This window comes from Aethalodelphis obliquidens, unplaced genomic scaffold, assembly GCF_003676395.1.
Source record: "Aethalodelphis obliquidens isolate GAN/ISIS:26980383/991018 unplaced genomic scaffold, ASM367639v1 scaffold58, whole genome shotgun sequence".
Lineage (NCBI taxonomy): Eukaryota > Metazoa > Chordata > Mammalia > Artiodactyla > Delphinidae > Aethalodelphis > Aethalodelphis obliquidens.
Window position 1 is genome coordinate 10,287,817 of NW_020838002.1, and position 17,655 is coordinate 10,305,471.

Below are 17,655 nucleotides of genomic sequence, written 5' to 3' on the forward strand. Positions count from 1 at the left end.
GGTGTCTTCTTGGAGCAATTTCTATTACATTTCATTGGCTATTTCTAGTTCCATAGCAAGGGAAGCTGGAAAGTATAGTCTTTTACCTGGGAACATTATCACCTCGAAAAAAGGATTCTGTTTATCTGCCAGTTATCATTCCAACCTCATTTCCTGCGGCTCTGTTTCTTGTACCCTGTACTTCATTTATATCAAACTACCTGCAATCCCCTGATTATCCATGCTACTTTATTCTTTTATATATGTTTTCCTTACATGGATTACACTTCTGCCCTTTTTGGCCATGTGAACTCCTATCCTGCAAGGGTCAACATCTCTTGGAAGCCTTTCTTAATTACCAGCTGGGACAATTAATCACTGGCTATTTGGGGACTCCATTTTAATACCTCCTCTTTAACATTTCCTGTCTGGCATTGCAGTTATTTTGGTTGTGCCTTTTTTCCCTACTAAATTTTGAAGTATTAGAATGCAGGGACTATGTCTTATTCATTTTGACTGTGCCTGACACATAGTAGATCATTTAATAAGTGATTGTTGAAAAAAATCAGCTAAAAGTACAATTTAATAACAGCTAGGTGGAATGTTATTCTTGTAGGCCACATGCAATTAGGAACTGCCTCTAAGAACTACAGATAATGAATATATAGGGTATGTGGGCTGTAACATTAAAATGATGGAATTAGAGAAAGTTGTGAAATCCCTGGTTGAATGATTTGAACATGCTTATTGCTTAAAACAAGGTGAAATAGAATTAGTGTTGATAGCTCTGCTTTGTAAATGAATTTTTGTAAATGAATTTTTTTTTTGGCAGATTATGCTTCCCCCTCCTCTTTTAAAACAGTTATAACAAACTAACAGTTATAACAAACTAGGTCTGTTTCATCTTTGATTTTCTTTCCCAAGGACAGTGTGTCCATTGCCTTGCTAAGTTGTACTTCATTATACAAGTCAAGTTGACTATGAGAAAAGAGAAAATATTCATTTAAACTTTCAGGAAGGAAGGCTCTCAATGGTCTTAGAACCTCAGATCAGGAAGTAAAGCTAACCTAATTTTTTTTATCCTTTTGACTTGGAATATATTTTCCCTCCCTCCCTTCCTTCCTTCCCCCCGCCACCCTTCTTTCTACAGATTTTAGATACCAAAGTTCTTTGTGAAGAAATAGATCACAGTCTTCTCTCCCTGCCTCACCTTTTTTTCTCTAAGGCTAGGTTACTCCTGATTTCTGAAATGGTGCCCTTAGATGTAGTACAGATGGGATTTTGATCTCTCCCAGTGGGGTTGAAAGTTTAAATCTTCAGTTTAGCTCTCTTTGGCTAGAGGTAATGGTTTAGTATTCCTGAAGGAGAGTTGTATGGTTGACTATTTTAGGGCCAACTTCTTTAGTAACACTTTTGATGGAAGTACCATTTTCTTTAGTACTTACGTATCTAACTTGTGTTACAGAGATTTGTAAATATTTAGAAGAGTAGTATAATATGTGAAATTATTCAGATGCCTATGGAGAAAAGAAAACCAGTACAGATGTAATACTTAGTATTCGTGTTTATGGCAGATTATATTTCCAAAAGATAACTATGACAAATATCTCCCATCCCACAAGCTGGTTACAATGTGACTTTGACACATTGGAATCTGTACTTGCTTCTCTTGAACCTGGGCAGGTTTATGACTGCAGCAGAAGTGACAGTCTTGTTATTTCAGCTTTTAAAATTTGGGATACCAGTGGAATGTATGTTGATTTCCTGTGCCTCTTTGTCTAATATTTTCTCTCTAATCTTTCTGTTTTCACTTTGTTAACTTTCTTGTTCTATTTGCCTTCTTTTCCTTAATCTTGTTCTCTTTCTGTTTCCTGCATCATTTCTTTCTTTGGCCAGGGAGCGAATGATGGGCATTTTGGTAGACATTTTTCCATAATACTGGAGATCTCAAACTGAGATCTCCTTCTTCTCTGTTATCAGAAAATGAAATAAAATGAGGGATGGATTTGTATAAGGGCTGATGTATGTCTCTCTGGCTTTCTTTTTCAAATTGTAAACTTTTTCAGTGTGGAGTATGTTGTGTCTATATGAACACTGAGCACTTAATAGAAGTCTTAGATTTAGTTTTTCATTAGCTTCTAGATTTGCATTCCTAATTTAAAAAATTTACGCCTTATTATATACTTCTTTCACACTCTTACCAGAATAACTCCTGAAAAAGTAAAAACTCATTAGCATATTTATCACCCTAGATATTCCTTCCATTTCTCTTGCCATACTTTTCTGTTTTGCAGTCCCCACACTTTACATTCCAGCCTCTCAAACTGTCCTGTAAACATTCCTAACATCTTCTGACTTCTGTGTCATTGCTCACTCCCTTCCTGATACTCGACATATTCTTCCTGTCTCCCTGTCTTGTACTCATTCTTAACTTTCTAGTATGGGAACTGACCCCCTTTTATGAAACTTTCCTAGATTCCTCCCTTGTAATCTTTTCTTCTATACTTCAGTATCACTTGTTTATACCCTTTAGGGTATTTATTACAGTCTACTTTGTGTTATTGGTATGTTACTTATGTATTCATTAATTTAGCAAACATTTGAATCCCTGGGTCCTACTTCTGGAGACTTCAATTTATTGGTTTGGGATGGAGCCTGGGCATCAGAATTCTTTAAATGCTCCTCAGTTGATTCCAGGTTTAAGAACTAATAGAATAAAGACATAACACAGTGCCCACCTGGCCTGTGATAAACACTCAAATATTTGTTGACAGATTTTAAGCTTTTAAATCCAAGGACCATAGTTTATTTTTGTATCCCCCATAACACCCAACACACTATTGCCTACTATTGTATACAGGTTTTCCCTATTATCTGAAAGTAGAGCATTCCTGTGAAACGTTTTGTAAGCTGAAATGGCATAAAGCAAAGAGGCAGTCACCTTAGGGCACATCTTGCTAACAATGTACAAAATAAATTGAGATAAAACATAAATGCTCACAGACATAGTTCAGAGCTATGGCAGCTTGATGCTGAGATGCTAGTGTAGTTCCCAGGGAAGGAGCTTGGCAATGCCACTCTTGCTGCTTGGGGTGCATGATGCCTCTATAATAGCTCTCTGCAAAACAAATGCTAAAAGCTATTTTCGCCTTCTTTTGTAAAAGCAAAAATCCTCTTTAGATTTCTTTTGATTAGCGAAAACAGGTGCTAACGTAGGTTTCTCATAAAAGCGAAGAGGCATAAAGTGAACTTTTGAAAAGTGGGGGATACCTGTATATAATTAGGTGAAATACATAGTTCTTTTCAGTTTTCATGATATTTCATGTTGTTTCAGGGGCCATTCAGAATATGCTTGGATTACTATGTAACTAGAAACTGCTAGACAACGGTAAAATGTTTTTTCTGCTCTTTGGCTGTGCCTGCGGGGCAAGTGGGATCTTAGTTCCCCAACCAGGGATTGAACCTGCGCCCCCTGCATTGGAAGTGCGGAGTCTTAACCACTGGATCTACAGGGAAGTCCCTGTTTTTTCTGCTCTTGTTTGTATTTTTAAAATAAATTTTACAATACCCTCTAGAGAAGTCTTGGATTTACTGAACTCTAAACTAGTCTTGTGTTTGATCTATGGGTTAAATATAGAATATGAGCTCCATTCTTTAATCTGATACAACGTAGTCTTCATAAAATGTGACTTTAGTTCAAGTATGTTTAGGAGCCTTTATAGATAAATATAGTAAATATAGCAAATGAATGTACCCATGCTTCGAGTAAATATAATATTTAGCCCAACCTATAGCCAGTGCATGCAGCAGAATTATCAGATTGAACCTTTGACCTATTCAGACCATATGGCTCCTGACTTGCGTCTTTTATGTGATGTTGATAGCAAAATTTGTTTCACAAAGGGAGGTTTTATTTTGTTCATAATTTTTGGGAATGTTAATAACCTTTTAATTAAAAGTGCTTATGATACTTATGTGACTAACCTGGCTTTGAGTAAGACAGCACTCATGGTCAAATCTAATGCAGTTGGCCCTCTGTATCCACAGGTTCCTCATCTGTGGATTCAACCAAGTGTGGATCAAAAATATTTGGGGGAAAAAATTCCAGAAAGTTCCAAAAAGCAAAACTTCAATTTGCCACTCCTGCTACACACAGACAACTATTTATACAGCATTTACATTGTATTTACAACAATTTATTGATACTTAGCATTTACACTGTATTAGGTATTATAAGGAATATAGAGATGATTTAAAGTATAGAGGAGGACTTTTGTAGGTTACATGCAAATACTACACCATTTTATATAAGGGACTTTGATCGTCTGTGGATTTTGGTATCAGGGTGGGGGTGGGGTGGGATTGCTGGTCCTGGAACCAATGCCCAGAAGGTACTAAGGGTTGACTTGAGTACGTTCTTTACAATTAATGACAATACTTTCTGTATGCTTGTCTGTCAAACCTACAGAAATTGCCTTCCTCTTCTTGATATCTCCCTTCTTCTTCTGCTTGCTCTCTTTTCCTTCCCTCCCCTTTGTTCCAGTGTTAGGTGGCAGCTGGATCTGCTGGGATGGTAACATTAGTCTATAGGTAAGGAGGAAAAGGATAGGGGAAGAAAAATTTGTTGTTGTTTGTTGGACTTTTACCTCCTTTCTCCAGTCCTCATTTTCACAACTTTCCTCCAGAGTCAGGAGTAGAAAGTAAACAGGGGCTGCTCTCATTACTGCTAGAAATCTCCTCCTCCCCACAGACTGTCATTATTGGGCATCCATTGTTTTTCTGTCTTTGTTTTATACATACATATATATATATATAAGTGACCGTGTTGGATTCGAACATACATATATTTTGCTTGTGCCCTTAACCATTTGGCCAGAGGTTGCCAAACTTGGCAGCTGGTGGGCCATATTTAGACTGCATGTTGATTAATTTTTTTTTTAATATTAGCTGCTAACACTTTTAATATGGAGAGATTTCACAAAAAATTTATATTCCTGGTTTCCTCATTGCCACATTGCAGCATAGGCCTGGAACTTAGTAGCAGCTTCACGCTGTAGGAGGAATATGTGCTCTCTAGGGTTCCACAGACCCCACCTGGCCCACTTCATCATTTATAGTACCCTCCTGCTCCCTGTAGGTATTTCCGTTTTTGAGGTTTGCATCATCAGTCTTTACTACCACCAGTAATTCCTTTTATGCTTGAACTTGTGTTCCAGAGCAGAGGAGCTACAGAATATTTTTATTCATACAGCTTTTCTTCCCAGTGTGAGGTCTGAGAATAGTCAAGTGTAAGGGAGATGCCTTATGTTTCTGGCCTTTTGAGTTGGAATTACACATATATTTTCATTTATTTGGACAATATTTATTGATAGTGATGGTAAAGGATCAGACGAAATGTGGTTCAGAAATAGCGGAGAGTATTAAAGAAGCACAGGTTTCTTGTCAGCGCCCATGGCCCTGAATATGTAGTCCTTCAGCGAGACATAGACTGCCTGGAGTGAATTCAGTGTCCTCACCTTAGCTCACCACAGTACACTGTTGCCTTTCACCCTGCTCCGAAAGCCAAGTGGTAAGAAAGGGTGGGAAAGTCTTGGATGAGAAGGTGTCCAGGAAGCACTAATTCGTGGCTACAATTAACTCAAATCAGCCATGTTAGTCACAGTTATATCAACTGATATAACCTGTAAATCTTACTTAGCTCGGAAGACTACCATTTTCTCTTAAAAACTGGTGATTAGGTTGTTTATGCTGATAAGTTGCTATATTAGGTTTATTATAGATCAAATAGGTCTTGAGAATGTCATGCTATAGATGATCAAATGTAAAAAGAATTCACAAGGAGATCTTTATAGAAAGTATATATGCAAATAATCACTAGATGCACCTAGCTATCTGTTTTGCTCTAACTTGTGCTTAGTAATGTAGTTTTAGAGCACTCTTCCCCCTTTTTAGATGTTCTTCCTCTGTGCACAACTATGTCTTTTATGTTTACTATATTGTCATTGTTTATTCATGAATCTGTCTCTTAGCTGTGAGTTCCTTGAAAGCAGACTTGGAGGTCTTATTAGTTTTGTGTTCCTCATGGCCTAGCACAGTGTTTGGGCATATGATCAGTAAGGGCACAGTAGCCTTTAATTAATTAATGATTTGTTGATTGATTGATTGCATTTCAGGAACGTCTTACTGGAAGGATTCTGTTTCTGTGGTGAGAACCATAATCTTTGTTTTATCTCTGTTTCAGTATTTGCCCTTTCTGTGTAATTGCTTTTACTTTTGTGCTATAATCATTACGTGATTATCAAGTACTTTCTTTTTCTTACCATATCTTGGTATTTGAGTGTGAGTTGCTAATTCTCACTAATGGAATATTTTGAAAACTGAGATGTCTTGAAATCACCAAGGCTTTTTGTTGGATGAGATTTGTGTTAAATTTTCTTGAAAATCTGTTTTGATATGAGAAAAGAAAACTTTCTCCCTTTGTTCTTTGCCTTGGGTGTTCCCTTGTCTTTCATTCACACTTACTTCCTGTTTGAGGAAGGATTTTAGTTCTGTTTCTGTAGTTTTCAATAAGATTCTGGTTAGTTTCTTGACTCTTATGACGGTGTTATAGGTGGACTTGAAATGTTTCTACAGTTCCTTAGATTAGGAAAAACCTAAAGTAAAACCAGCCCTTGAGATTTATTTTTTGAAGGTGAAATACCTCTTTAAGCTATTCCCATTGTGGTCAAATATATTAGTTTACTGTCCAAATGTATTAGTTTACTGTCATTCTTTCCTTTTTTATTCTGGAATCCTTCATTTCTAATCTAGTCTTGTTCTCTAGGCTTATGCATAGCTGTCCTGCTGGGATATCATATCATAATCATCTTAGAAATTCCCTTTACCTCTCTTATGCTACAGTCAGTGTTTCCTGGATCCTTTTTCTTTCCTTTGTTTACCCCCTCATTTTGTTGTAGGACATTCTCCTGTAGCTTTCTGGAAAAGGTATAGGAGAGATTGTTTGTACTTTTTCCTTGTTATATTTTTCTAGTACCCTATTCTTATTTGGATGCAATTTTCTTTTTCTCCTTTTCTGAGAATATTTGGAGGTTTTCATATTTTTTTCTTCTTTCTTCATTATTTCTGTTCACCCCTCCCCCTTCCCCCATTTGTTTGTTTTGGTACCTTTCTTTTTGGAATCTTCCTCAATTTTTGGTGTTCTTTGGCAGTTCATTCATTTTTTCAGTCTATTGATATATAATTTACATACAATAAAATGCACAGATTTTAAGTATTCAGTTTAGTAAGTTTTGACAATCATATTCACTTTTGTAGCCACCACCCCAATCAAATATATAAGACATTTCCATCAACTCAGAAGAGTTCCCTCCTATCTCTTTGCAGTGTCTGTTCCCTGCAATTCCAGCCACATACATACTCCCCACTTCACCACCTGTCAACCACTGTCTTTGACATCACAGCTAGTTTTGCCTCTTTAAGTCTTTTATATAATGCAGTCGTATGGTATATGTTCTTTTGTGTCTGGCTTATTTTGCTCAGCATAGTTTTTGAGATCCACTTATGTTGGTGCATGAATCAGTGGTTTCTTCATTTTTATTGCAGAATACTGTTCCATTGTATGGATATACCACATTTATTTATTCATCTGTTCAAGGATCAAGGGGTTGTTGTTTCTAGTGTTTTTGCTATTGTTAATAAAGCTCCTTTGTATGTTTCTGTACAGTATTTTCTTGGGTAAATAGCAAGGAGTGGAATTATTGGGTCATAAGGTAAGTATATGCTTAACTTTATAATAACTGCCAAACTGCCTTTTTATTTTAAAGAGTGATGCATTAGAAGATTGACTGGAACACTTACATGTTTGAGTATATCACTTGTTGACTTGTGGATTTTCCTTTTGGGAACCCAGCCATTTCTAAAGGGGGAATGGAGACATTCCCCTCACCCCATGTCAGTAACAGTAGGTCTTTGTTCTAGAATCATTTACTTTCTTCAGAGAAGAATCCTCATTGATTCTGCCCAGGTGATATATATGTGAGAATAAGGCAAGGGAGGACAGCTGGATGCAAATGCTCACTTAATCTTCACCTTTTTTCATACCTCATTGTCCTTCCTATAGCTCTTAGCTAAATCTGGTGTTTCCATGTATGGAGCCTTTCTGTGTCAGTGTCTCCAGAGAATGTATCTCTGGTTTTTGATATATATCTACATCTAAAAGTGATGTGCAGGGGTGGGTAGATGGTAGATTGGTGCGTGACTGTGTTGTGCTGCAAGGGACCCGAGAGTCTAAGCACTCCTCATATAATTTTCAACCAATTTCTCTTCAATCCCACCTTTTACCCTCACCCCTTTTTTTGTGTGTTAACTGGTACAATGAATTCGAGTCTTTTTTGGGTGCTCTAGACAGAGTAAGTTAGTTCACTTTCTTGTTCACATTTCTCAACTGCTGGTGCTTAGGTTTCAATTTTATTTTATCTGCTCAGGTCAGTCACTCCTCCAGACACTAATGTTCCCCAGAAAAAATTGACTGCCTCTTAGATCCTCAGTTCTTTTTTCTCCTATTCTCTTTGTCCTTGTGAGTTTATGTCCTTTTTTATTCTTGCTGTAATTTTAGTGAAGTCTTTGGAGAGAGAGGAGATAGAAAAACCACTTGTGTTCAGTTTTCTATTTTTTCCAGAAATTGCTTTTTCTTTCTAAAACTAAAATAACTGCATTAATATTATGTTTTCCTACCCTAAAATTTTACTAGGCTTGATTCTCTTTTGTTTTCCATCTTGCCTGAATCTTTATTTTTAAAGTTTTCAAAGTTTCACTTGTACAATGAATGCTTTTATGTATTCCTTATCTACAGATGAACTAATTGTTAGCTTGTTTATATTGAATAAAAATACTATTTATTTTCAGTAATTATGGATCTCTGGCAGTATTTTAGTGTCTGATAGTTTCTTTTGTGCATATACAATAACTTATTCAATCTGTCTTCTGCTGATGGACATTGTTTGCTTTTACAAATGCTTTAAAAAGCTTATATGTACCTTTTCTCCTGTTATTAGGGAATAAATTCATTAGTCATCTGGTTGCTATTTTTTTAACATATTACCAAACAGTCCTTCAAATATCTGTAACCAACAGTGTATAAGATTATCATTTTATATCACAATGATTGATTTTTCTTGCCTCCTCCACTAGACTATGAGCATCCTAATTTGTTAGTAAAACCATTAATGAAAATTAGGCATATTGAAGAAATAGGTATTCTGGTAGCTGAAGTAATTTCTTCTTTTTTATTGTAATTTATAAAATGAGCTTTGTTCTGTTTCTCACTTTTGCATTCTAAAAAGGAAACAAAATTAGTAACTTGGGGCTATTAATATTATGAATTCATTTTTTAATGAATTAAGCATCTAGTGTTCATACTTTTTCTAGCTACTTATTCAAGTATTAGTTCTTATTGTTTTATCATTGCCCTACAGGTTGTTGAACTCATGAACTTTCCCTCCCTACCACAGACTTTCATTGAATGATAATCTATGTGCCAGGGCACTCTTTAGCCTTTATCTTGCTGGCCCTTTCTGCCTTACTTGAGACTGTAGACCAGCCCTTTTTCTTGTCCTTTGGAGACTACACTCTTGTTTTTCCTGTTCTAACTATTCCTTGTCAATCTTGTTTGAGTATTTTTTCTTTCTCCACAGGTACTGTAAGCTTTGGTTTCTCCCAGTTTTGTCTCTGTCTCATTTGTACTCTTCATTCATGGCTTTAATTGCCGCCTATAGGTTGATGACTCTCATCAAACCTCTCCTAAGCTTTACACTCATAATTGTAAAAACCCAATGGATCTCCCCAAGGTTCCTCATTTTCAGTATGTCCTTATCAGAATTTGTCATTGTTTTTCTTCCTCACGATTTTTTTAAAAAAATATTTTTAAAATTTATTTATTTGGCTCTGCTGGGTGTTAGTTGTGGCATGCAGGATCTTTGTTGCTGTGTGCAGGATCTTCGTTGCAGCATGCAGAATCTTTAGTTGTGGCATGCAAACCCTTAGTTGCAGCATGTGGGCTCTAATCTAGTTCCCTGACTAGGGAGTGAACCTAGGCCCCCTGCATTGGGAGTGTGGAGTCTTAGCCACTGGACCACCAGGGAAGTCCCCATTTCCTCACTTACTCTTTTTCATACATTCCCTTTCTACATGCTAATACCATCCTTCAAGTTTCCCAGGATAGAATCCTGAGTGTTATTCTAGATTGCTTCTACTTTTAGTCAAGCTTCAGATTCTACAGACTTTTCCTTCTAAATATTTCCAGATTTAGCTCCTCCTTTTCTTCTCTTAGTAGCAGTCTATCTTTTGCTTCCACATTTGTTCCACTCTCTATAGAACTGGTAAACTATCTGAATTTTATCTGACTGTGTCCTGTTTCCTGTCTGCCTGGAGTTTGTATCTGAATTGTGTCTGACGGAATCCCTTCCTTATTATGACAGAACCGAATTTCTCTGAATTGGTCAATAACTGCTTTAGGTTTATCACTTGCTACTCCCTGCCTTATTCATTTTGTTCTAGGAACATACAGTTCTCCATACACTCTATACATCATGCTCTATGCATTATACTTTGAAACAAACTATTATGTCTGCCTGGCATGCCCTTGTCCATTTTGCCTGGATTAGCCTTTAAAAGTTTAAGTAATCATCCTCTCTGTCCAGAAGTCTTGTCTTTCTTCTCTAGCATGGGATAAAGGTACTAATTCTGTGCCTCCATAGTGACGATTGTACTGACCACATAATACTAAAGAGTATTTATTTTTCTGTCCTTGTAGACAGAGATTGTTCTATTCAGTGGAAAAAAGGCTTCAATGCCTAAAATAAAGTAATGGCTCAGTAATTTTTTTTTTGAGAGTGGGTGTCTAAAAATTATAGTTTATTAGAATCATCTATTTATAGGTTGCTTTCTTTGTAGATGATGACACGGTCTAAACTAAACTTAGGGGGTGTCTTCTGCATGGATAGATACGTGCTCAAAGAGTAGAAATAATATAATTTTTATCCCAGAGGCAATGAGTGCATTGCTGCTAAAAACATATTAATGCCAGCGTCTAAGGCCATTTAGCTTACTTGCTAATTCGAAGTACTTGTTACCTCTTCCTTACCCCTGCCTAAAACTTGTATGCATAATTTAATGTTCTGTCATTTGAAAATAGTGGGTCAGGAATTTGCATATTTATTCTCTAGATTAGATTTGAAGATATTAGAATTATGAAAAATATCTTTGGGTTTATTTGACTTATTTGGAAAGAGAAATAATATTTGCCAATTTTTATTAGGAATTGGGTTGAAAAAATGTAAAGATTTTGAGAGATGACTTTTCTCCTCTAGTTTCTTACCCATCTTCTCTTTCTGAATTTCAGTTACAGATGTAGAGCTGAAACGACTGAAAGATGCCTTCAAGAGGACCTGTGGACTCTCATATTACATGGGCCAGCACTGCTTCATCAGAGAAGTGCTTGGGGATGGAGTGCCTCCAAAAGTTGCTGAGGTAATCTTTATGTTCTAGGTTTTCCTGTGAGATAGTTACCACCAGCCTGAATTCTTGAGGGTTCTCCTGGTCTTGACAGATGTAATCTTCCCTACAGTTATTTTTCTTGCTGAGTAGGTTAACAGATCTTGTTTTAGATGTCAATATGGCTGTGTTCTTAGAGGCCAAATGGGAGTACTGCAGAGCTGCAATTCTGCTTCTGTGTGCTTCTGAGCTTTAATAGCCACTGATTATTATCATGGGACCATTTATATGACTAGCTTCTTATTCTTATAAACTTCATCACCCTGACATATAATTTTTATGTTGGGAGTATTTTTATAAATTTTGAATTTAAAACCTTTCTATATAGTAAAACCTAATTAAATTAATTCTGTAAAATTAAATGTTGTACATGAAACACTAGCTTTTTGGAATTTGTAAAGGCTTATTTAAATTCTACTAAAAATTTTTAGGTAGAGATAAAATGAGCTAAGTTGATATAAATATCCCCTTTCTAACATTAAGTTCACTATTTTATAGGTATATACACAGATATGTATTATGTCATTCGAAAGGTGAAATGATAAAAAAATTAATAAAACAGTGAAAATTATAATAAGAATTTTAAGCTTGGTGAATTTCATAAAACCTTGATTCACCATTCCTAATTAGTGACAGTTGATATTTCTAACCCGTGCTGTGTGCTTTTGAATCTTATGGTTTACATAATATAGAAATTACATTTATTGCTTTTTTGTGTGTTTTAATCTTTTTTTTTTTTTGGTGGGGATATATGTTGCATTAATTCTGTTACATGTATTCTTGTGTAAAATTACGTACTTTCTTGCTCTGTCATTATTTTGGATTTATGACAGGATTAGTTTTTTTCCTGATACTATTTATTGGTTCTCTTTTTCAGTATGAATTCATCTTCCTATTTTCTTGTGTGTTTTTTTTTTTTTTTTTTTTTTTTTGGTTTTGGGGCCTTTTTTTTTTTTTGCCTCTCCCCTTTCGGAGCACAGGCTCCAGACGCGTAGGCTCAGCAGCCATGGCTCACGGGCCCAGCCGTTCTGCGGCATGTGGGATCTTCCCAGACTGGGGCATGAACCCGTGTCCCCTGCATTGGCAGGTGGACTCTCAACCACTGCGCCACCAGGGAAGCCCTTCCTATTTTCTTTTAATTTATTTGTCTTAAATGCTAGTATAATATAAAAATTTGGAATTCAGAATTTTTCATTTTAGGATATAACTAGCAATTTAATGAGATAATATAACTTGCCCATTAGAGGAAGGGATTTAAACTGAATCCATAGTATTTAAAACAAGATGCTTCCAAATTCAAATGTATACTAACTTGAACCTTTCTTTCCCTTAGCTTCTTCCTTAAAGTCAAAACTGTCAGTCTCTGTAAATTCATGGTGCTGGGAAAACTTAGATCAGAATATCTGATTTATCTCTTTGGATCATATATAAAGATTTACTTGTGTACATCTACATACCTATAAACAGATGTCCATTCAGGTCCTTGTCCATTTTTTAATTGGCAAGCTCCTACTGCTTGCCACATAACAGCTCAATAAATTGAGAGACGTGTTGTGGGGGCAAGGAATAACGACTTTATTCCTAAAGCCAGCAGACCGAGAAGATGGTGGACTAGTGTCCCAAAGAACCATCTTCCCTGAGTTAGAATTCAGGCTTCTTTTATAGTAAAAGGGGAGAGGGTATGGCTGGTTGTTGCAGACTTCTTGGTGCCTTTGTTCTTGCAGCTGTCCACGGAGGTCTGATCACAATGTTCCTAGACCTCCTGCAAGACAAATCTTATTCTCTGTTTGGCAACATTTTATCTCTATATGAATGAAAAAGTGTTATACCTTTAAGAAGTCAGAGCCTTGAGAATGGGCTATCTTGTATATTTTAGGCTATAGGCAACATTCTTTTATGAAAGGTGCAAAACCTGCATGACTAAGCACAGGCAACAGAGCGCAAAGGTTAGAGCTAAAGGAATAGATTCAATATGGAGTCAGGTTTTTTCTTCTCTGTTATAGTCCGAGCAACTGTTTGTTGAAAAGATTATTCTTTCCCATTGAATCGTCTTATCACTGTTGTTGAAAATCAACTGATCATAAGCATAAGGTTTTACTTCTGGATTCTCAATTCTATTCCATTGCTTTCTGTGTCTATCCTTGCATCAGTATCATATTGTCTTGATTACTCTAGGTTTATAGTAAGTGTTGAAATCAGAAAGTGTCATTTCCCCATCTTTCTAATTTTTCAAGTTGTTGTGTCTATTCTGGGTCCCTTGCATTTACATATGAATTTTTGTATCAGTTTTTCAATTTCTGCAAAAGAAGCAGCTGAGATTTTGATAGGGGTTGCATTGAATCAGTAGATTGATTTGGGGTGTATTGCCATTTTAACAATATTTAAGTCTTCTGACTCACAAAATTAGAATGCCTTTCCATTGATTTAGATTTTTAATTTCTTTCAGCAATGTTTTATAGTTTTCAGTGTACAAGTCAAATGTCCATCGATAGAACAAAATGTGGTATATCTAATCTATAGAATGGAATATTGTTAATAAAAAAGGAATGAAGTTTTCTGATACATGCATGGATGAACCTTCAAAACATTCTAAGTCAAAGAAGCCAAATACAAAACACCATGTATTTTTTTATTCTATTTGTATGAAATGGCCAGAATAGCCAAATCTATGGAGACAGGAAATAGATTAGTGGCACTTTGTTAAAATTGTCGCTGATTTTTTTCTTACTCGCTTGCATGGTAGCTGCCTCTTCCTGCTGTTGTTTTGGAGGAATCTATCTTTCTTGAAATGTCAGATACAGGTTGCCCTGTTAACTCAGTTCTCCGATATGCTCAAGAAATGTAATATGATAGTTAAATGACTTTTTCTTGTTTTTAGGTTAGGAGTGACACTCAGGCTTTCTACATCTAAGGTGGAAGTGGAACTCCCTGGAGTGTCATTTTTATGTCAATATTTCATAAATTTCATTTCACCCAAAATTATTTCAAGAGTCTCTGTCCTTTGGACTATCTTTTAAGAATCATCACTGGCTAGAATAATTAAAGTATTGAATAATTGTTTTCCAAGAATGATCTTAATTTTAAATTGTAAAATCCATAATGATAGTTTCAAATTTCAGTTTCATTGTAGTTAACACTTTTTTGTGTGTAAACTCTACCACAGTATTAAGCACAAATAGAAATTTTATAAATGCTTTTAGTGATGATGGTGAACTTAATTTATCCTATTATTTACAGATCTAGGTTTATTTTAAGTGAGGAGGAGTACTATTAGCATGTGAATATTGATTAGTACATATAACACTGTGTAGGTTTTAAAGTACTATAAGGAACTAAGTACTTCTGTCTTTTTTTAATTTATTTTTTTGCTTATTTTTATTTTTGGCTGTGTTGGGTCTTCGTTTCTGTGCAAGGGCTTTCTCTAGTTGCTGCAAGCGGGGGCCACTCTTCATCGCGGTGCGTGGGCCTCTCACTATTGCGGGCTCTCTTACTATTGTGGGCTCTCTTGTCGGAGCACAGGCTCCAGACGCGCAGGCTCAGTAGTTGTGGCTCACGGGCCTAGTTGCTCCACGGCACGTGGGATCTTCCCAGACCAGGGCCCGAACCCGTGTCCCCTGCATTGGCAGGCAGATTCTCAACCACTGAGCCACTAGGGAAGCCCGGTACTTCTGTCTTTAATCTCTCGTATTTTCTCATGAAAGGATGTCTTTATAGTGTCTCATACAATAATCTCAAAGGATGAGTGAACCCCATTAAGCTCAGTTCTGGAATAGTTCCAGCATTTATATAAAATGAGCTTGTAGCTTATTTCAGGCATCTCTCCAAGACAGGCAGGTTAGTAAATAGACTTCAACTTTTCTGTGTATTTGGGAAAGGGAGTATGCTTCATCTTGCAGAGTATAAAGTTATTTGCTAAAGAGGAAATAGTACATTTTAAGTAAAATGGAAGTATAGATCTGGACAGATAGTTTTGAAGTTTGAATTTAGATGTAGTGGGTAGGCAGACTCATAGAATGGAGGATCTGTATTCAGTAGTTGCAGCAAAATCTTGTTAAATGATGGGATTTCTAAACAAAGTGATTAGTTGCAAAGCTAAGGAAGTAATCATTCGACTGTATATGGCTCTTCTGCGATCTTTCTTAAAATCCTTCTAAGAGTTTCCTATATAAATTCCAAGACAGGCTATTTTGGATAAGGAAAAATAACTCAAAGTAGTCTAAAATTTTTAGAATCAAAGCATTGATTTCATTTGACTCATTATTTTCTAGGATAGATTAGTGTAGTTAATATTTTGATGTAATTCTGATCTTGCTTATAATAACTGTGTTATTTGAACAAAATATTAAATGAATGGAATTTGAGGGAATTAAGAAAACAAGGTCAAAACAAGGTGAATGGAAAACTGTTCTACTGGAAATTGGACTTTTCTGAACCAAGGCTACTAACTCTTAATTATTCAGTGTTTTTTCTTTAGTGTGTCACCCATCTCCCAACCCCTATTCCCCCAAAGAAATCTAATGACAAAACATTTCCATGTAGTATTAATTTGTAATCATTTCCTCTTGTTTTCACATTCACTTAAAACTGGTTTTCACCATTTACAAAATATGCGATGCAAGTGAATTGATAGTTGCTACTCCTTAACTATTTCTTTTAACTGGAAACTCTTAAATCTCTATCCCAGGATTGATTTCAATTCTGGATGGCTGTCTAGGATAAAAATTCCACTCCACCTTCCTCCATAAAGCTGTCTCTGACAATTTTAGCCCGCACTGTTTTTCTCCCATCCTTAAACTCTTAATAGGCATTAAAGCCTGCCTCTGTACTATGTAGTACAATGTTTTTATTAGATAATGACTAATTGTTCATTTAAATCTTGTCTCAACTAAGTTATGATTCTTGACGGGCAGACTTTATGACTTTTAAAAAATTGGCCCCAGAGTGTTGTGCATATAATATAAACTCAGTGAGTATTTTGATGTTTCTGTTTTGTTTTGTTTGTAAGTAATTGTATATTCTGCAAAACCCTATTGTAAGAATGACCAGGACAATGACCAGGAAACCATACTCCTAAAGTCAGTTAGCTTTGCTAGCTTTGCAGTCTTTGAACATTTAACCTTTTCCAAATTTGAGGAAAATACACATTTTAAGCAAAAGCAATCATGGAGACTGGAGTGTTTTTAGATATAGTGGTCAACATGTGAAAACAAGCAGCTGATTAGTAGGATATTTTTCCATTAGTGTTGGTAAATTTATGCTGAGATATTCATAATGCATTTAGATGCCCCTTGGGGCTAGGGACATGCATTTATTGAGTTGGCCAAAACGTTTGTTCCAGTTTTTCAGTAAGATGTTATGGAAAAACCCAAACGAACTTTTTGTCCAATTCAATACTAGACAGTCTAGGTTTAGGGGGACTATCTGACCATAGAATAATGATTTGTGATTGTTTTTTTGTTTTGATGTTAGTTGATCAGTATTATTGATTACTTCCCTTTATGTTGGATTTACTAGCATCATGGATAACAACTTTCTTGACAGCTCTAGCCATTGTCAGCTCTTGATGCTGTTGATCATTGACTGTTGTAATATACTAAAATAATATGTTTATATCAACCAGAGAAAAGCAGCTAATGTTTTCATGTTACATTAAATCCTAGTCTTGACATTATGGCTAACAGTAGAACATTAAGCAGGATACTGGTTTAAAATCTTTCTCTGGAACTGGAATCTGTAAAATATCCACTAGTCTTTATCTTAACTGCATCACTTTCGTTCAGTGTAATATTCATGCTAGTTCTCAAATTGCATTGTTGTTTTTTTCTTTTTGTATTTCTCTTTGTAAGACCAGACAAAAAAGATTCCAAGGGCTCTCTTAGATGAAGATAATAACAGAATATATCACTCCCTTCTTGTAAAATTACATATGGACTTTTAAAAAAAATATGCATTATTGTCTTGATGGTTCTTAACTGCCAAGTTTTATCCTAGAGCAATATTTAAACAGTTTCATAAGCTATTGAAAAACAAAGTTTATAGGAGAAGAGCTGATATGTCATTAAGCATAATGGGACTAGGGAATTCCTTGTATAAAACATTACATCAAATACATTACATAAATTATAA

General features: G+C 35.8%; 1 protein-coding gene across 2 annotated transcripts in view; it reads left to right on the top strand.

Annotated features, from left to right (window-relative positions):
- The window catches only part of USP32 (ubiquitin specific peptidase 32), a 198,299-nt gene that overhangs the window by 51,152 nt on the left and 129,492 nt on the right, over positions 1 to 17,655 (top strand). For both annotated transcript variants that reach the window (XM_027087307.1, XM_027087306.1), the window contains exon 2: positions 11,378 to 11,505. In XM_027087307.1, the coding sequence (XP_026943108.1) occupies positions 11,378 to 11,505 (128 nt within the window). The remainder of the gene's footprint in view (positions 1 to 11,377; positions 11,506 to 17,655) is intronic.